Source organism: Coturnix japonica, chromosome 35 (assembly GCF_054131305.1).
Source record: "Coturnix japonica strain WE chromosome 35, WE-NBRP24, whole genome shotgun sequence".
NCBI lineage: Eukaryota > Metazoa > Chordata > Aves > Galliformes > Phasianidae > Coturnix > Coturnix japonica.
In genome coordinates, this window is record NC_140697.1 from 13989 (window position 1) to 34147 (window position 20159).

The 20159-nt window shown below is 51.8% G+C and overlaps 1 protein-coding gene and 1 long non-coding RNA gene across 9 annotated transcripts; both read left to right on the forward strand.

Moving 5' to 3' along the window:
• The first annotated feature begins 38 nt into the window (after positions 1-38).
• Positions 39-10046, forward strand: LOC146755167 (uncharacterized). Of its 7 annotated transcripts, none has more exons than XR_014938361.1 (7): positions 39-148; positions 896-1920; positions 2762-2860; positions 3777-3939; positions 8872-8974; positions 9061-9124; positions 9485-10046. XR_014938361.1 is itself a non-coding variant. In XM_085526306.1 (7 exons), exons 4-7 carry the CDS (start codon positions 8875-8877, stop codon positions 9519-9521), a joined length of 312 nt encoding a protein of 103 aa, XP_085382432.1. In that variant the 5' UTR covers positions 1587-1920; positions 2596-2860; positions 3777-3939; positions 8872-8874; the 3' UTR covers positions 9522-10046. The 7 variants fall into 7 exon arrangements, 2 of the variants coding, with proteins under 2 accessions (XP_085382432.1, XP_085382433.1); XR_014938364.1 differs by lacking the exon at positions 39-148 and adding an exon at positions 9277-9387 and having other exon boundaries at positions 658-1920; positions 2596-2860; XR_014938365.1 differs by lacking the exon at positions 39-148 and adding an exon at positions 9277-9387 and having other exon boundaries at positions 658-1920.
• A 1614-nt stretch (positions 10047-11660) lies between these two features.
• LOC146755168 (uncharacterized) lies at positions 11661-20115 on the forward strand. 2 transcript variants are annotated; one of them, XR_014938367.1, is made up of 5 exons: positions 11661-11984; positions 12660-12924; positions 13841-14003; positions 18941-19193; positions 19554-20115. It is a non-coding gene; the product is annotated as an uncharacterized LOC146755168 (long non-coding RNA). The 2 variants fall into 2 exon arrangements; XR_014938366.1 differs by having other exon boundaries at positions 12826-12924.
• Positions 20116-20159: the final 44 nt, after the last annotated feature.

Genomic DNA, 20159 nt, shown 5'->3' on the forward strand with positions numbered 1-20159 from the left:
AGTAGCTGGTCAGAACGTCCCTCGCTCGGGCTGGCAATCGCAGGGCGATGAAGCGGTCGGCTTCACGTCTCTCCCTTGACATGGTGCAGTGCAGGTTTTCCCCCGTTTCCTTGTTGGTCTTCCCAACCTGTGGCCTTTCAGCCAACCCGTAAGTGCTGGTGACAGGCTGTGAGCATCTCCTTGCTCTCTGAGGACTGACAGAAAGAAACCAGAGGAGGGGAAGCAGCCCGGCAGGAAGAAGGGTGTCCCGTGCTCAGCCCCTTGAGTTGGCCTCTCTTCCCTGAGGGCTCTTTCAGCTTCTGATGGATGCACCGTGTGTTGCTGTTTGCCCTGGGAAGCCCAGCTGCACGCTGGCAGCCGTGGCCTGTGCATCAGCCTCCCCTTGAGGCCCAAGGAGTTGTTTGTTTTTATGTATTCACTATTGGTGTGGCATTTTGTTGTTTTGTTCTGCTTTGAGATCAAGGGGTAATTTAACACCGTTGGAAGTCATTGGGGTTCAGGAGTAGCACATGTAGAATTTTGATCATGCAGCAAGTTGTGATTTCTACTGTGTTAAAGAACTGGCACACACATATACGCCTGCAGCCGGAGCTTGATTGACTCTCGTCAATACGGCCTTCCAAAGCCCGGCCCTGGGGAGTTGTCCAAAAATTTTCCAACCTTTTGTATTACCTAAGTTTATTTTAAACAGACAAGGAGGAGTAATCTCTTAAAGGCTTTTTTAAAGGCATTGGACTAGGTTTTGATTATCACGTCTCAGGAAGCTTCTGCATTCCACCTAGTGCTAATGTGATACATCAAGAGCAGATGACACAAGAGATTCAGGCCTTGCTGCCAGTCTTTTACGAATCAGAACTTTGTTTCATGTTGCCAGATATTGTGGTTTCCTTTTCAGGGGATTCCTTTGCTGTATAATAAGAAGGCCGAGGGCATCCTGGCCTGCATGGGAAACAGTGTTGCCAGCAGGAGCAGAGAGGTGATTGTCCCCCTGTTGTCAGCACTGATGAGGCCGCAGCTCGAGTGCTGTGTTCAGTTTTGGGCCCCTCAGTGCAAGAAAGACATCGAGGCCCTGGAACGCGTTCAGAGGAGGGCAACAAAGCTGGTGAGGGGTCTGGAGCACAGGCCGTATGAGGAGCGGCTGAGGGAGCTGGGATTGTTCAGCCTGGAGAAGAGGAGGCTCAGGGGAGACCTCATTGCTCTCTCTAACTTCCTGAAGGGAGGCTGTAGTGAGCTGGGGCTCGGCCTCTTCTCTCGTGTCATTAATGATAGGACCAGAGGGAATGGCTTCAAGCTGCGACAGGGGAGATTCAGGCTGGACACTACGAGGTATTACTGCTCAGAAAGGGTGGCCAGGCACTGGAATGGACACAGGGAGGTGGTGAAGGGAAGGGGACGAGGGCGAGGAAGGAAGGAAGGGAAGGGGAAGGTAAAGGAAGGAAAGCGAGAGGAAAGACACGAAATGAGACGTGAATTTTGGGTCCTTTTCCGGCAGCCGCCCCCCCCCAACAGGCCCCAGCCCGGCCTGAGCCACGTGACAGTGCCAGTGCCAGTGCCAGTGACAGGAAGTGCTTCCTGCAGGCGGCGGAGAGCACTTCCGGGCCATGGCGGCATGGCGGCCATGAGCGGGGCCGGGAGGAGCGGGCTCTGTGCTGCGAACGGGGTCGGGCCTCGGGGCGGGGGCACGGAGGGGCTGTCGGGGGAGGAGCTCGCGGCGCTGCCGGCACCCAGAGGCGGCTCCCGGGCGGCTCCACGGTCTCGCTGTGCTGCGGAGTCACCCGGCCGGCCCCAAAAGCCTGGAGGCAGAGCCTGAGCCGGCCCCGGCCCGGATCGTGTGGTGCGGCTCCGGCCGTGCTGGGCTGTGCGGCAGGAAGATGACTTGCGGAATCAAACTCTATAACCCAAAGATGGGTTCTAAAGCAGGTATGTTTATTCCAGCGTTGCGCAGCGCCGGGTGCAAGCGGGAGAGCTCCACCAAACTTGCACACCGTAAGGAGAAAAGTGTGTTACAGATATAGGTTAAGCTAATACGTAATCAATAGTCTCCTCCTCAGTTTGATTACATATTCATTACATTCCCTAGGACCCCATTCCCCGCGACCCTTGCCGTTGTTTTGGGGTGAAATTCTTCTTCTGTTTTCTTCTTGGTGTTATCTGCTGGTATCGTTCTCCCATGTCAGCATCATCTTGCCCGGGGGTATCTAATCCTTCTTCTTGTCAGAGGTCTCCGGACAATTTCTTCTTATCTTTATTGCCCTCTTCTCTGGTTTTATTTTGACTAAGTGTCTGTAATTCCCCCTATCCCTGCACTTTTAAATGTAAACTATCTGCAGTTACCCTTTGTCTCGGATTCTGTGAAGTTCCCCTTTCCCTTTCTATAGCAGAGTGTTACCTTGCCTCCATTTCAGTCTTTGGGTCCCCAGGGAGGCTCTCCCTGGGGGTGTCCCGATTCGAAGGCAGGATTCAATCCCGCCGCAGCCCGTCCATGGCAGGCAAACGCTTCTCTCCTCTGCTCTTGGGACTCAGCAGTGCCAGGGGTTTCACAGCGCGCGTGTTGCAGTGGCTGGCAGCCTCCGTGTGTTTCTCTGTTGCATACAGGATCCCATGGTGGAGCCGCGTTAGAAGCAGACGTTGGTGTCTTGTGGCAGGAGCAAGGGCAGTGGAAGCGCTGCCCAGGGCAGGGCGGTGGTGACTGCCATGAGAGCGGAGGTCTGATGCCATCTGCGAGGGATGGGATTTGCATCCGGTGGCTTTTCCGTTGCAGAATGTCCAGCAGCAGAGCGTGAGTGGCCGTGAAATGAAGCTGGGCCCCAGGAGAGCCGCCTGGAGCTGCGTCACGAGCTTCGTGCGTGGCCAGCGCAAGGTAGGTGTGCCTTACTGTAAGCGTGCGCTGAAGCAGTGTTGGTTAAGCACGGCTCACTCCTCTGTCTGCAACAGATGGGCTTTCTGCGCGCTTTATTGCTGTGGCCGTAGAATTCCCTCTTTCTTACCATCTGATCTGTGAAGGCTTTTGTGTGGGAAGGTTTTGAGGAATGAGGGAGTAGAAATTGCTTTAGTCACGAGTCATCTGGAAAGGTTTCACAGAAACGGTGACATTTGCAGAAGGAACGTATTGGCATTGGCAGTTGTGCCAAATACTCACTGGGATGGAGAGGAGGGAGTACCTGCAGAAGACCGTTCTCTTCTGGTTTTGAGGAAGCCGGGCAGAGCTCAGATTGCAGCTTAAGCAATGTTCTTTTGTCACACTCTGTGTCCTGTGTTGCGTTCTCTCCTTTCGATTCCAGTTCTCCTGACAGGTTAGGCTTGAATTCAGCATAATATCTGCTTCTCCCTGGGTTCAGGTTCTTTGGGTCTCCTGCCTGCTTTTCTCCCTTTTCTTAATGGAGAGTGGAGTTTCTACCACAGAGCAAAGTTTCGTGATTGACAGAAACAAATATGGAACATATTAGATGAACACAGCTCTGCATTTTTTTCTTCCTCCGAACAGCAAGGGACTCCTGTGCTCTCATTAATATCATCAGTGAGTAGATGCTGCCTTCTGCTGGAGCCTAAAATGCTTTCTGCAGTTGAGTGGTTGGAAACATAGGGTTTTAACTTAAAATTGTTTGCGCAGGGTGAAGGTTGGGAATACAATTAGAATACAGTTACACAGTGCTCTATCCCCAGCACTTTCCATCATTTTTCTTAACACAGCTTACGGTTCATTTCAAAACAAACTAACAAAGATGAACTTGGGTTAGCGTAGCCTGTTTTAAATGATCCTTCTGTGTCTTTTCCAGGCTGGTAGCAGAATGGAGACTTTCCCGAGGCACTGAGGAACAGACACAAGCTTCTTTTGAAGGCTTCAATGAAATTCTGCCCCAGCAGTATCTGTGGTCTTTTGATGCTAAGGAGCTGGACGTAAAGGATTCTTTGACTATTGCCAGATCCAGGCTGCTACAGGTATGTCACGGTTTAAACTAAAAATCCACCTGCGTCCGTGACAGGGACTGTGGGCCCAGCAGGGGCCCTAGGCCGAAAGGAAAAAAAGTTAATTAGGAAAAGAAAACAGCAGCAACAATCTAAGGAGGCACACTTATTTACTAAATTACTATATCGAAATACAGGATAACACAGTATAATACAATATAATTGAAAATTGAGCTAACGAATCAAGCAAAATAGGAGAGAGAATGAGTCCCGAAACCGAGAGGCCTACTGTAAATCTAGGCGAAACGGTGAAGGCTCCCACACACTCCCCTGAACGCCAGAACTCGAAAGACGTCAGTCTAGCCTGCGACAGAGTTAATATAGTGTCCAGGTCCCGTGACCTCGTGTTGTTCTCTGGGAGATGTAGTCTTCTTCTGTAAGTTGCAGATTCAGTAAAACTATTCATGCTTTATATGATGTTATGATGTGGAATACTGATAGCAAAATTACAAAATTATTAAACCATGACAAGGTAATACTTGCATTTCAGTCAGTGTCTGAAGAGCAAAGTTCATTAAGGCTGGCGGTTCTGTTTTCAGGATGTGTGAGAGAAGCCTTATGTATCAGTTAGTATTTGGTTACTGTGTTGGTCTTCACTTTCTTCTTTGCAACCAATTTACACGTTTCTAACGTTAAGATTCTGCCAGCATAAATTTTTTGGCTAACAGTGTTTTTGTAGTCCTTGACAATGTGATTTGCGTGTGTCTAAAGAGTGAGCAACTAGAAAGCAAGGGAGCAAAGAACCAAATATCAGCGGATGGTCAAATTACTGAGTGGAGCAGGTTTTAGCTGCTTTTGGGTTCTCCAAGTTATACTCTACAGCAAAACATCGTATTTCTAGCACAGAATGGTACGGTTAGGTAAAGACAAAGTACGTTGTTAGTTTGAATGTCTAAATACAAATGTTTTCATGAGTGGTATTTCTCTTTTGTGGCCTCTCCACATTTTCTTTGTGAGCGGATGTTATTATTTGCTATGAAAGTTTGAGAGTTTAATATTAAAAACGAGTGTAGTGTGATTGCAGGTGCTTTTAAGTACAGTAGTATTTCAGTACAATAGTCTTGCTGTAGAAGCAAAGTAGTAGGTTGTAGTTTCAATGATTCCATGTGGGTGCCCAGCCCAAAGTGGGGATTCCCTTATGAAAGGAGGGGGAGGGTGAAGGAGGCCGAGGGCCCTTTTCTCGGGGCCAGCTCTCTGTGCCCTCTTGCTGGCCGGAGAGAAGGGCTGCCCGCTGGACACAGGGAGTGCCTTGTAGCTCCCGTGCCGTGCCCTGCCCTCCAGCCCCCTCCTCATCCTATGCGGAACACCACTCCCAGCAGCACAGGTGCCATTTTGGAATCTTCCCCATGTCACAGCTGTCACCTTGGTTGCTGCGGCTCCACCCGACTCACTCACCTCTGAGAGTGCTGGGCAGGTAGCAGCCATGTCCAGCACGAAGCGAGGGCGAGAGGAATGTAGTGAGGATTTAAGTGGGAGAAGGAGCTGGGGGCCCCAGAACCGAAGAGGAGGAGGGTGCCCGCCATAACCATCAAATGGAGGAGGGGGAAAGGAGCCCGTTTCCATCATGCCTGGACCAGCCCTGTGACCACCACCCATGTGGAGCCGATGGAGGTGGATCCCCCTCCGGAGGAACCGATGGAGGTGGATCCCCCTCCAGAGGAGCCCATGGATGTGGATCCGCCCGCGGCATAGCTGGCCTGGCACCACACCACCGTGCCAGGCCCCGCGTTGGCATGGTCACAGCTTCACCATCGCTGGTCCAGGCACTCGGCTCCTTTCCTGCTGCGTGGCCCCTGCCCCCAGCATGAGCTGGGTGGCATTATTTAACATCTTCTTCTCCTCCACCTCGTTGCTCCTCCGGTTCTGTGGGCCCCCAGTTCCTTCTTCCCCCTGTTGTAGTTAGGTGTTTGCTCTGTTCTTTGTTTTGATGGTTGTGTTAGGTTAGTGTTAGTGTTCAGTTTAGTTTTAGCGTTAGGGATAGGTTCCTGTTTGTTCTTTAGAGTTAGGCATAGGTTCCTGTTTGTTCTTTAGGGTTAGGTATAGGTTTCTGTTGTTATTTTAGAGTTAGGCGTAGGTTAGTGTTCGTACTTACAGTCAGGCATTGGCTGCTACACTCAAGTAAAAGTAACCGCTGCTCCTGGGTAAGCACACAGTGTTGCCATCAGGGCTCAAGCTCAGGCAGCCAGCTGACCGGGGCAGAATTTGTGTTAGACGCTGCTCAGTGACAACACCCAGAACAAAGTAGCAAGGATGTGAAGTGCAGGAGACTACTTGCGCTTAGCACATTCTGTCTGCTGTAACAGCATTACTCAAAGATTTCTAATCAGGCCAAGATCTTTGTGATGCAGCAGTTTGTTCATTACTGCCATCATGGGCGCACAACCCTACTGGCGAGGAATGGAAGGCCCTATATGCTGGCCCGACCCTACCCGCAGGGAGGTGTGCTCCCTCCCCTGGGCACGGGTCAGGGACGTTGCTGGGAGACTTCCCAGTCTGATCTGCCCTTCTGTCTACTATCCCCTGCTGATAGTTCAGGCTGGCAGTGAAGAAGTTAGTAAAAAAAGCCTGAAGGCTATCAAAGATGATTTCAGGGGACTGGGGCGGGTAATCGAAGGAACAGGTGTGCGGGTGGTTATTGCATCTGTACTTTCAGTGGCAGGGAGGGATACTGAGTTGGACCTAAAAACCCACCTCTTAAACAAATGGTTAAAGAGTCGGTGCAGACATAGGAGTCTTGGTGTTTTTCACCATGGGGCAATTTATTTGGCTCCTGGCATGACAGCTACAGACGGAAGCGGCCTGTCTCAAAGGGGTAAGAGGGTTCTAGCTGAGGAACTGTCAGGACCCCACCAAAAACCTGCACCCTGACTTGTAAAATGGTTACACAGATATAGGTACACCTCATACATAGTCAATGATGTAAGGAAGGACACTGGACACACCTTCGTTGGCTCCACAGCCGCAGTCCAACACGGCGCCCAGGCCCGTCGATCCATTCCTTTGCTTGCTGCCAGTTCCCACAGGGAGTCCTCACTCAGACACCTGAAACAACAACGCACACAAACACATCAGGCAAACAACAGACACGCACACAAACACAAAACGCCCTCCTCGGATCCCGCCACTCACCCTTCCTTTGCCAACTTCTCTCGCTCACCTTCACGGCAGTGCCAGCCCCTTCAACCCGATCACAGAATCACAGAATGACCCGGGTTGGAAGGGACCTCAAGGATCATGAAGCACCAACCCCCGCCTGGCTGCGGGGCTGTGGCAGCCGGTGTGGCTGGGTGCAGCACGTGGGCATGTGGGAGGGCCTGCAGCAGGGATGTGGGGTGTAATCAGAGTGACTGGAATTCCAATTCAGTCAGAGGTCTTAATTGTAGGTAAGGGTTGAATCCGCCGAGGTGCCGCACAAGGAGAGGCGCTGGGTGCGACTATGGAAAGCAGAGCTTGTGTGTCCCAGGAGGCAGGCGTAGTCAGGTCCCCTTTGGAGCCTGCCGTTGTTGGTGCTCAGCTCAGGAGCCCCATCAGGAGCTGCTGCGTGCTGCGTCTGTGTCACGGACTTATCTAGATCAATATGATTGACTGATCAATCTATGATCTCCAGATGATGTTATGATGTGAAATACCAATAGAAAAAAATACAAAACCACAACAGTATGGCAGCCCAAAAAGATTCCCTTGTGGAAGAAGGGGGAGGGTGAAGGAGGGTGAAGGAGGCCGAGGGCCCTTTACTTGGGGCCGGCTCGTCTGTGCCCTCTTGCTGGCCAGAGAGAAGGGCTGCCCGCTGGGCACAGGGAGCACCTTGTAGCTCCCGTACCATGCCCTGCCCTCCAGCCCCCTCCTCATCCTATGTGGAACTCCAGTGCCAGCAGTGCGGCCGCCATTTTAGAACCCTCTCCATGTCACCATGGTCACCGTTGCCGCATGCCTCTGACAGTTGTGGCAGTTAACAGCCATGCCTGCTGCAAAGAGGGCGAGGGTTGAAGTTTCTGGTGGGAGGATGGAGCTGGGGGCCCTAGGAGTCAGAAGGAGGAGGGGGCCCGCCATGACCATCAGGCAGAGGAGGGGTAAGAGAGCCATTATCCATCATGCCTGGACCAGCCCTGTGACCACCACCCATGTGGAGCCTATGGAGGTGGATCCCCCTCCGGAGGAACCGATGGAGGTGGATCCCCCTCCGGAGGAACCGATGGAGGTGGATCCCCCTCCGGAGGAACCGATGGAGGTGGATCCCCCTCCAGAGGAGCCCATGGACGTGGATCCGCCCGCGGCATAGCTGGCCTGGCACCACACCACCGTGCCAGGCCCCGCGTTGGCATGGTCACAGCTTCACCATCGCTGGTCCAGGCACTCGGCTCCTTTCCTGCTGCGCGGCCCCTGCCCCCAGCATTAGCTGGGTGGCATTATTTAACATCTTCTGCTCCTCCACCTTGTTGCTCCTCTGGTTCTGTGGGCCCCCAGTTCCATCTTCCCCCTGTTAGGTTAGGTGTTTGTTATGTTCTTTTTTGTTGATGGTAGTGTTAAGTTAGTGTTAGTGTTAGTGTTCAGTTTAGTTTTAGTGTTAGGGATAGGTTCCTGTTCGTTTTTTAGAGTTAGGCATAGGTTCCTGTTTGTTCTTTAGGGTTAGGTATAGGTTTTTGTTGTTATTTTAGAGTTAGGTATAGGTTTTTGTTGTTATTTTAGAGTTAGGTATAGGTTTCTGTTGTTATTTTAGAGTTAGGCATAGGTTAGTGTTCGTACTTGCAGTCAGGCATTGGCTGTTACACTCAAGTAAAAGTAACCGCTGCTCCTTGGGTAAGCATGCAGCTGGTTGCTCACCCCGAGCAATGAGTGCGACTGCCCTGACAGTTTGATGACATCTGCGATGAACTGAATTTCCCTCTTGGGACTTTTCCTTTGCAGAACATGGAGGAGCAGAGCGTGAGTGGGCTGAGAAATGGAGCTGGGACTCAGGAGAGCAACACGTGGCTGTGTCCCAGAGCTCCCAAAGTGTGGCCATTGCAAGGTAGGAGTGCCGTACCGTAAGCGTTGTTCAAGCACAGCTCCTGGCACTGTCTGCAACAGATCCGCTCTCTGCGTGCTTTCTTTCAGTCGCTGGTGTTGTGCAGCACAGCCACGGCACGGCCCTCAGTGCGTACGCGAGGAGCGTGAAAAGGTAGGTGGTGAATTTTCATCTTGCTAACGCTAGGATTAGGAATGGTGAGCATTCCTAAAAGAGTGGCCACAAAGGTGTGATCTGCCTCGGGGAGAAGTTGATTCTCGCCTCTTCAGCTTTTCCCTTCTTTTCTGTCCACCTGTCCTTTCCAGCTCCTCCTCCCCTCAGCTGCAAGTGGGGCAGTGCTCGAGTGTGAGGACTCTTCCTTGGCATGCGGTAACAGACAGTGCAGATGTGACTTTTGTGTCCTTCCTTGTTCTTGGGTTCGTAGCCCAGGGATATCTTGCGAGCAGCTCTCTAAGTCAGACTGTGCTGGCAGCGTGCGTGAGTGAAATAGTGCCTCTTTTTTCCCTCTTGCAGCAAGCTTGCCGAGGCAAGGCAAGCGCTACTCAGCTGAGGAAGAAAGCCGAGAAGGAAAGCAGAAAGCAACGATGAGGGCTTGAGCAAGAAGCTACAAAGGACAGCAGAACCACCTGCAACGCTTCCTCGGAGGTGGCACCAAGAGCTGCTGACTCAACAGCCCAGTTTACTGGCACAGCCGTGCTTTCCCTGTCATGGACGGTGGAGATGATGGAAGTGAACTGGACAGGAAGGACTTGTGCTGCGTTAGAAGCAATGAGGGCTTCACATAGGCAGGACTTGGTGTATGGCAAGAGCTGGAGACGCTGCGTTCCTTCAGGGTGTGTCTCTTGAGGTCCAGGCCTGGTGTAGGGTTAGGTTGAAATAGGGCTGGCTGGGACTGGAGAGGGAGGAGGTGACGTAGCCCCGGGGTTTGGCTTCTCCTTGGGTCTGACTGGAGGCTGAGTGACTGATTGCTAAGCGGCAATCCTGGGCACTGGGGTTTCATTTTGGGGTGTGGGCGGGGCAATAAATAGAAGCCAAATCTTCTTGTACGCAATAAAATTGAAGCGAACTTTCTAAACCTGGTGCTGCCTCTTTCAGTAGCTGGTCAGAACGTCCCTCGCTCGGGCTGGCAATCGCAGGGCGATGAAGCGGTCGGCTTCACGTCTCTCCCTTGACATGGTGCAGTGCAGGTTTTCCCCCGTTTCCTTGTTGGTCTTCCCAACCTGTGGCCTTTCAGCCAACCCGTAAGTGCTGGTGACAGGCTGTGAGCATCTCCTTGCTCTCTGAGGACTGACAGAAAGAAACCAGAGGAGGGGAAGCAGCCCGGCAGGAAGAAGGGTGTCCCGTGCTCAGCCCCTTGAGTTGGCCTCTCTTCCCTGAGGGCTCTTTCAGCTTCTGATGGATGCACCGTGTGTTGCTGTTTGCCCTGGGAAGCCCAGCTGCACGCTGGCAGCCGTGGCCTGTGCATCAGCCTCCCCTTGAGGCCCAAGGAGTTGTTTGTTTTTATGTATTCACTATTGGTGTGGCATTTTGTTGTTTTGTTCTGCTTAGAGATCAAGGGGTAATTTAACACCGTTGGAAGTCATTGGGGTTCAGGAGTAGCACATGTAGAATTTTGATCATGCAGCAAGTTGTGATTTCTACTGTGTTAAAGAACTGGCACACACATATACGCCTGCAGCCGGAGCTTGATTGACTCTCGTCAATACGGCCTTCCAAAGCCCGGCCCTGGGGAGTTGTCCAAAAATTTTCCAACCTTTTGTATTACCTAAGTTTATTTTAAACAGACAAGGAGGAGTAATCTCTTAAAGGCTTTTTTAAAGGCATTGGACTAGGTTTTGATTATCACGTCTCAGGAAGCTTCTGCATTCCACCTAGTGCTAATGTGATACATCAAGAGCAGATGACACAAGAGATTCAGGCCTTGCTGCCAGTCTTTTACGAATCAGAACTTTGTTTCATGTTGCCAGATATTGTGGTTTCCTTTTCAGGGGATTCCTTTGCTGTATAATAAGAAGGCCGAGGGCATCCTGGCCTGCATGGGAAACAGTGTTGCCAGCAGGAGCAGAGAGGTGATTGTCCCCCTGTTGTCAGCACTGATGAGGCCGCAGCTCGAGTGCTGTGTTCAGTTTTGGGCCCCTCAGTGCAAGAAAGACATCGAGGCCCTGGAACGCGTTCAGAGGAGGGCAACAAAGCTGGTGAGGGGTCTGGAGCACAGGCCGTATGAGGAGCGGCTGAGGGAGCTGGGATTGTTCAGCCTGGAGAAGAGGAGGCTCAGGGGAGACCTCATTGCTCTCTCTAACTTCCTGAAGGGAGGCTGTAGTGAGCTGGGGCTCGGCCTCTTCTCTCGTGTCATTAATGATAGGACCAGAGGGAATGGCTTCAAGCTGCGACAGGGGAGATTCAGGTTGGACACTACGAGGTATTACTGCTCAGAAAGGGTGGCCAGGCACTGGAATGGACACAGGGAGGTGGTGAAGGGAAGGGGACGAGGGCGAGGAAGGAAGGAAGGGAAGGGGAAGGTAAAGGAAGGAAAGCGAGAGGAAAGACACGAAATGAGACGTGAATTTTGGGTCCTTTTCCGGCAGCCGCCCCCCCCCAACAGGCCCCAGCCCGGCCTGAGCCACGTGACAGTGCCAGTGCCAGTGCCAGTGACAGGAAGTGCTTCCTGCAGGCGGCGGAGAGCACTTCCGGGCCATGGCGGCATGGCGGCCATGAGCGGGGCCGGGAGGAGCGGGCTCTGTGCTGCGAACGGGGTCGGGCCTCGGTGCGGGGGCACGGAGGGGCTGTCGGGGGAGGAGCTCGCGGCGCTGCCGGCACCCAGAGGCGGCTCCCGGGCGGCTCCACGGTCTCGCTGTGCTGCGGAGTCACCCGGCCGGCCCCAAAAGCCTGGAGGCAGAGCCTGAGCCGGCCCCGGCCCGGATCGTGTGGTGCGGCTCCGGCCGTGCTGGGCTGTGCGGCAGGAAGATGACTTGCGGAATCAAACTCTATAACCCAAAGATGGGTTCTAAAGCAGGTATGTTTATTCCAGCGTTGCGCAGCGCCGGGTGCAAGCGGGAGAGCTCCACCAAACTTGCACACCGTAAGGAGAAAAGTGTGTTACAGATATAGGTTAAGCTAATACGTAATCAATAGTCTCCTCCTCAGTTTGATTACATATTCATTACATTCCCTAGGACCCCATTCCCCGCGACCCTTGCCGTTGTTTTGGGGTGAAATTCTTCTTCTGTTTTCTTCTTGGTGTTATCTGCTGGTATCGTTCTCCCATGTCAGCATCATCTTGCCCGGGGGTATCTAATCCTTCTTCTTGTCAGAGGTCTCCGGACAATTTCTTCTTATCTTTATTGCCCTCTTCTCTGGTTTTATTTTGACTAAGTGTCTGTAATTCCCCCTATCCCTGCACTTTTAAATGTAAACTATCTGCAGTTACCCTTTGTCTCGGATTCTGTGAAGTTCCCCTTTCCCTTTCTATAGCAAAGTGTTACCTTGCCTCCATTTCAGTCTTTGGGTCCCCAGGGAGGCTCTCCCTGGGGGTGTCCCGATTCGAAGGCAGGATTCAATCCCGCCGCAGCCCGTCCATGGCAGGCAAACGCTTCTCTCCTCTGCTCTTGGGACTCAGCAGTGCCAGGGGTTTCACAGCGCGCGTGTTGCAGTGGCTGGCAGCCTCCGTGTGTTTTTCTATTGCATACAGGATCCCATGGTGGAGCCGCGTTAGAAGCAGACGTTGGTGTCTTGTGGCAGGAGCAAGGGCAGTGGAAGCGCTGCCCAGGGCAGGGCGGTGGTGACTGCCATGAGAGCGGAGGTCTGATGCCATCTGCGAGGGATGGGATTTGCATCCGGTGGCTTTTCCGTTGCAGAATGTCCAGCAGCAGAGCGTGAGTGGCCGTGAAATGAAGCTGGGCCCCAGGAGAGCCGCCTGGAGCTGCGTCACGAGCTTCGTGCGTGGCCAGCGCAAGGTAGGTGTGCCTTACTGTAAGCGTGCGCTGAAGCTGTGTTGGTTAAGCACGGCTCACTCCTCTGTCTGCAACAGATGGGCTTTTTGCGCGCTTTATTGCTGTGGCCGTAGAATTCCCTCTTTCTTACCATCTGATCTGTGAAGGCTTTTGTGTGGGAAAGTTTTGAGGAATGAGGGAGTAGAAATTGCTTTAGTCACGAGTCATCTGGAAAGGTTTCACAGAAACGGTGACATTTGCAGAAGGAACGTATTGGCATTGGCAGTTGTGCCAAATACTCACTGGGATGGAGAGGAGGGAGTACCTGCAGAAGACCGTTCTCTTCTGGTTTTGAGGAAGCCGGGCAGAGCTCAGATTGCAGCTTAAGCAATGTTCTTTTGTCACACTCTGTGTCCTGTGTTGCGTTCTCTCCTTTCGATTCCAGTTCTCCTGACAGGTTAGGCTTGAATTCAGCATAATATCTGCTTCTCCCTGGGTTCAGGTTCTTTGGGTCTCCTGCCTGCTTTTCTCCCTTTTCTTAATGGAGAGTGGAGTTTCTACCACAGAGCAAAGTTTCGTGATTGACAGAAACAAATATGGAACATATTAGATGAACACAGCTCTGCATTTTTTTCTTCCTCCGAACAGCAAGGGACTCCTGTGCTCTCATTAATATCATCAGTGAGTAGATGCTGCCTTCTGCTGGAGCCTAAAATGCTTTCTGCAGTTGAGTGGTTGGAAACATAGGGTTTTAACTTAAAATTGTTTGCGCAGGGTGAAGGTTGGGAATACAATTAGAATACAGTTACACAGTGCTCTATCCCCAGCACTTTCCATCATTTTTCTTAACACAGCTTACGGTTCATTTCAAAACAAACTAACAAAGATGAACTTGGGTTAGCGTAGCCTGTTTTAAATGATCCTTCTGTGTCTTTTCCAGGCTGGTAGCAGAATGGAGACTTTCCCGAGGCACTGAGGAACAGACACAAGCTTCTTTTGAAGGCTTCAATGAAATTCTGCCCCAGCAGTATCTGTGGTCTTTTGATGCTAAGGAGCTGGACGTAAAGGATTCTTTGACTATTGCCAGATCCAGGCTGCTACAGGTATGTCACGGTTTAAACTAAAAATCCACCTGCGTCCGTGACAGGGACTGTGGGCCCAGCAGGGGCCCTAGGCCGAAAGGAAAAAAAGTTAATTAGGAAAAGAAAACAGCAGCAACAATCTAAGGAGGCACACTTATTTACTAAATTACTATATCGAAATACAGGATAACACAGTATAATACAATATAATTGAAAATTGAGCTAACGAATCAAGCAAAATAGGAGAGAGAATGAGTCCCGAAACCGAGAGGCCTACTGTAAATCTAGGCGAAACGGTGAAGGCTCCCACACACTCCCCTGAACGCCAGAACTCGAAAGACGTCAGTCTAGCCTGCGACAGAGTTAATATAGTGTCCAGGTCCCGTGACCTCGTGTTGTTCTCTGGGAGATGTAGTCTTCTTCTGTAAGTTGCAGATTCAGTAAAACTATTCATGCTTTATATGATGTTATGATGTGGAATACTGATAGCAAAATTACAAAATTATTAAACCATGACAAGGTAATACTTGCATTTCAGTCAGTGTCTGAAGAGCAAAGTTCATTAAGGCTGGCGGTTCTGTTTTCAGGATGTGTGAGAGAAGCCTTATGTATCAGTTAGTATTTGGTTACTGTGTTGGTCTTCACTTTCTTCTTTGCAACCAATTTACACGTTTCTAACGTTAAGATTCTGCCAGCATAAATTTTTTGGCTAACAGTGTTTTTGTAGTCCTTGACAATGTGATTTGCGTGTGTCTAAAGAGTGAGCAACTAGAAAGCAAGGGAGCAAAGAACCAAATATCAGCGGATGGTCAAATTACTGAGTGGAGCAGGTTTTAGCTGCTTTTGGGTTCTCCAAGTTATACTCTACAGCAAAACATCGTATTTCTAGCACAGAATGGTACGGTTAGGTAAAGACAAAGTACGTTGTTAGTTTGAATGTCTAAATACAAATGTTTTCATGAGTGGTATTTCTCTTTTGTGGCCTCTCCACATTTTCTTTGTGAGCGGATGTTATTATTTGCTATGAAAGTTTGAGAGTTTAATATTAAAAACGAGTGTAGTGTGATTGCAGGTGCTTTTAAGTACAGTAGTATTTCAGTACAATAGTCTTGCTGTAGAAGCAAAGTAGTAGGTTGTAGTTTCAATGATTCCATGTGGGTGCCCAGCCCAAAGTGGGGATTCCCTTATGAAAGGAGGGGGAGGGTGAAGGAGGCCGAGGGCCCTTTTCTCGGGGCCAGCTCTCTGTGCCCTCTTGCTGGCCGGAGAGAAGGGCTGCCCGCTGGACACAGGGAGTGCCTTGTAGCTCCCGTGCCGTGCCCTGCCCTCCAGCCCCCTCCTCATCCTATGCGGAACACCACTCCCAGCAGCACAGGTGCCATTTTGGAATCTTCCCCATGTCACAGCTGTCACCTTGGTTGCTGCGGCTCCACCCGACTCACTCACCTCTGAGAGTGCTGGGCAGGTAGCAGCCATGTCCAGCACGAAGCGAGGGCGAGAGGAATGTAGTGAGGATTTAAGTGGGAGAAGGAGCTGGGGGCCCCAGAACCGAAGAGGAGGAGGGTGCCCGCCATAACCATCAAATGGAGGAGGGGGAAAGGAGCCCGTTTCCATCATGCCTGGACCAGCCCTGTGACCACCACCCATGTGGAGCCGATGGAGGTGGATCCCCCTCCGGAGGAACCGATGGAGGTGGATCCCCCTCCAGAGGAGCCCATGGACGTGGATCCGCCCGCGGCATAGCTGGCCTGGCACCACACCACCGTGGTCATGGTCATGACCGTTGGCATGGTCACAGCTTCACCATCGCTGGTCCAGGCACTCGGCTCCTTTCCTGCTGCGTGGCCCCTGCCCCCAGCATGAGCTGGGTGGCATTATTTAACATCTTCTTCTTCTCCACCTCGTTGCTCCTCCGGTTCTGTGGGCCCCCAGTTCCTTCTTCCCCCTGTTGTAGTTAGGTGTTTGCTCTGTTCTTTGTTTTGATGGTTGTGTTAGGTTAGTGTTAGTGTTCAGTTTAGTTTTAGCGTTAGGGATAGGTTCCTGTTTGTTCTTTAGAGTTAGGCATAGGTTCCTGTTTGTTCTTTAGGGTTAGGTATAGGTTTCTGTTGTTATTTTAGAGTTAGGCATAGGTTAGTGTTCGTACTTACAGTCAGGCATTGGCTGCTACACTCAAGTAAAAGTAACCGCTGCTCCTGGGTAAGCACACAGTGTTGCCATCAGGGCTCAAGCTCAGGCAGCCAGCTGACCGGGGCAGAATTTGTGTTAGACGCTGCTCAGTGACAACACCCAGAACAAAGTAGCAAGGATGTGAAGTGCAGGAGACTACTTGTGCTTAGCACATTCTGTCTGCTGTAACAGCATTACTCAAAGATTTCTAATCAGGCCAAGATCTTTGTGATGCAGCAGTTTGTTCATTACTGCCATCATGGGCGCACAACCCTACTGGCGAGGAATGGAAGGCCCTATATGCTGGCCCGACCCTACCCGCAGGGAGGTGTGCTCCCTCCCCTGGGCACGGGTCAGGGACATTGCTGGGAGACTTCCCAGTCTGATCTGCCCTTCTGTCTACTATCCCCTGCTGATAGTTCAGGCTGGCAGTGAAGAAGTTAGTAAAAAAAGCCTGAAGGCTATCAAAGATGATTTCAGGGGACTGGGGCGGGTAATCGAAGGAACAGGTGTGCGGGTGGTTATTGCATCTGTACTTTCAGTGGCAGGGAGGGATACTGAGTTGGACCTAAAAACCCACCTCTTAAACAAATGGTTAAAGAGTCGGTGCAGACATAGGAGTCTTGGTGTTTTTCACCATGGGGCAATTTATTTGGCTCCTGGCATGACAGCTACAGACGGAAGCGGCCTGTCTCAAAGGGGTAAGAGGGTTCTAGCTGAGGAACTGTCAGGACCCCACCAAAAACCTGCACCCTGACTTGTAAAATGGTTACACAGATATAGGTACACCTCATACATAGTCAATGATGTAAGGAAGGACACTGGACACACCTTCGTTGGCTCCACAGCCGCAGTCCAACACGGCGGCCAGGCCCGTCGATCCATTCCTTTGCTTGCTGCCAGTTCCCACAGGGAGTCCTCACTCAGACACCTGAAACAACAACGCACACAAACACATCAGGCAAACAACAGACACGCACACAAACACAAAACGCCCTCCTGGGATCCCGCCACTCACCCTTCCTTTGCCAACTTCTCTCGCTCACCTTCAGGGCAGTGCCAGCCCCTTCAACCTGATCACAGAATCACAGAATGACCTGGGTTGGAAGGGACCTCAAGGATCATGAAGCACCAACCCCCCGCCTGGCTGCGGGGCTGTGGCAGCCGGTGTGGCTGGGTGCAGCACGTGGGCATGTGGGAGGGCCTGCAGCAGGGATGTGGGGTGTAATCAGAGTGACTGGAATTCCAATTCAGTCAGAGGTCTTAATTGTAGGTAAGGGTTGAATCCGCCGAGGTGCCGCACAAGGAGAGGCGCTGGGTGCGACTATGGAAAGCAGAGCTTGTGTGTCCCAGTAGGCAGGCGTAGTCAGGTCCCCTTTGGAGCCTGCCGTTGTTGGTGCTCAGCTCAGGAGCCCCATCAGGAGCTGCTGCGTGCTGCGTCTGTGTCACGGACTTATCTAGATCAATATGATTGACTGATCAATCTATGATCTCCAGATGATGTTATGATGTGAAATACCAATAGAAAAAAATACAAAACCACAACAGTATGGCAGCCCAAAAAGATTCCCTTGTGGAAGAAGGGGGAGGGTGAAGGAGGGTGAAGGAGGCCGAGGGCCCTTTACTTGGGGCCGGCTCGTCTGTGCCCTCTTGCTGGCCAGAGAGAAGGGCTGCCCGCTGGGCACAGGGAGCACCTTGTAGCTCCCGTACCATGCCCTGCCCTCCAGCCCCCTCCTCATCCTATGTGGAACTCCAGTGCCAGCAGTGCGGCCGCCATTTTAGAACCCTCTCCATGTCACCATGGTCACCGTTGCCGCATGCCTCTGACAGTTGTGGCAGTTAACAGCCATGCCTGCTGCAAAGAGGGCGAGGGTTGAAGTTTCTGGTGGGAGGATGGAGCTGGGGGCCCTAGGAGTCAGAAGGAGGAGGGGGCCCGCCATGACCATCAGGCAGAGGAGGGGTAAGAGAGCCATTATCCATCATGCCTGGACCAGCCCTGTGACCACCACCCATGTGGAGCCTATGGAGGTGGATCCCCCTCCGGAGGAACCGATGGAGGTGGATCCCCCTCCGGAGGAACCGATGGAGGTGGATCCCCCTCCGGAGGAACCGATGGAGGTGGATCCCCCTCCAGAGGAGCCCATGGACGTGGATCCGCCCGCGGCATAGCTGGCCTGGCACCACACCACCGTGCCAGGCCCCGCGTTGGCATGGTCACAGCTTCACCATCGCTGGTCCAGGCACTCGGCTCCTTTCCTGCTGCGCGGCCCCTGCCCCCAGCATTAGCTGGGTGGCATTATTTAACATCTTCTTCTTCTCCACCTTGTTGCTCCTCTGGTTCTGTGGGCCCCCAGTTCCATCTTCCCCCTGTTAGGTTAGGTGTTTGTTATGTTCTTTTTTGTTGATGGTAGTGTTAAGTTAGTGTTAGTGTTAGTGTTCAGTTTAGTTTTAGTGTTAGGGATAGGTTCCTGTTCGTTTTTTAGAGTTAGGCATAGGTTCCTGTTTGTTCTTTAGGGTTAGGTATAGGTTTTTGTTGTTATTTTAGAGTTAGGTATAGGTTTTTGTTGTTATTTTAGAGTTAGGTATAGGTTTCTGTTGTTATTTTAGAGTTAGGCATAGGTTAGTGTTCGTACTTGCAGTCAGGCATTGGCTGTTACACTCAAGTAAAAGTAACCGCTGCTCCTTGGGTAAGCATGCAGCTGGTTGCTCACCCCGAGCAATGAGTGCGACTGCCCTGACAGTTTGATGACATCTGCGATGAACTGAATTTCCCTCTTGGGACTTTTCCTTTGCAGAACATGGAGGAGCAGAGCGTGAGTGGGCTGAGAAATGGAGCTGGGACTCAGGAGAGCAACACGTGGCTGTGTCCCAGAGCTCCCAAAGTGTGGCCATTGCAAGGTAGGCGTGCCTTACCGTAAGCGTTGTTCAAGCACAGCTCCTGGCACTGTCTGCAACAGATCCGCTCTCTGCGTGCTTTCTTTCAGTCGCTGGTGTTGTGCAGCACAGCCACGGCACGGCCCTCAGTGCGTACGCGAGGAGCGTGAAAAGGTAGGTGGTGAATTTTCATCTTGCTAACGCTAGGATTAGGAATGGTGAGCATTCCTAAAAGAGTGGCCACAAAGGTGTGATCTGCCTCGGGGAGAAGTTGATTCTCGCCTCTTCAGCTTTTCCCTTCTTTTCTGTCCACCTGTCCTTTCCAGCTCCTCCTCCCCTCAGCTGCAAGTGGGGCAGTGCTCGAGTGTGAGGACTCTTCCTTGGCATGCGGTAACAGACAGTGCAGATGTGACTTTTGTGTCCTTCCTTGTTCTTGGGTTCGTAGCCCAGGGATATCTTGCGAGCAGCTCTCTAAGTCAGACTGTGCTGGCAGCGTGCGTGAGTGAAATAGTGCCTCTTTTTTCCCTCTTGCAGCAAGCTTGCCGAGGCAAGGCAAGCGCTACTCAGCTGAGGAAGAAAGCCGAGAAGGAAAGCAGAAAGCAACGATGAGGGCTTGAGCAAGAAGCTACAAAGGACAGCAGAACCACCTGCAACGCTTCCTCGGAGGTGGCACCAAGAGCTGCTGACTCAACAGCCCAGTTTACTGGCACAGCCGTGCTTTCCCTGTCATGGACGGTGGAGATGATGGAAGTGAACTGGACAGGAAGGACTTGTGCTGCGTTAGAAGCAATGAGGGCTTCACATAGGCAGGACTTGGTGTATGGCAAGAGCTGGAGACGCTGCGTTCCTTCAGGGTGTGTCTCTTGAGGTCCAGGCCTGGTGTAGGGTTAGGTTGAAATAGGGCTGGCTGGGACTGGAGAGGGAGGAGGTGACGTAGCCCCGGGGTTTGGCTTCTCCTTGGGTCTGACTGGAGGCTGAGTGACTGATTGCTAAGCGGCAATCCTGGGCACTGGGGTTTCATTTTGGGGTGTGGGCGGGGCAATAAATAGAAGCCAAATCTTCTTGTACGCAATAAAATTGAAGCGAACTTTCTAAACCTGGTGCTGCCTCTTTCAGTAGCTGGTCAGAACGTCCCTCGCT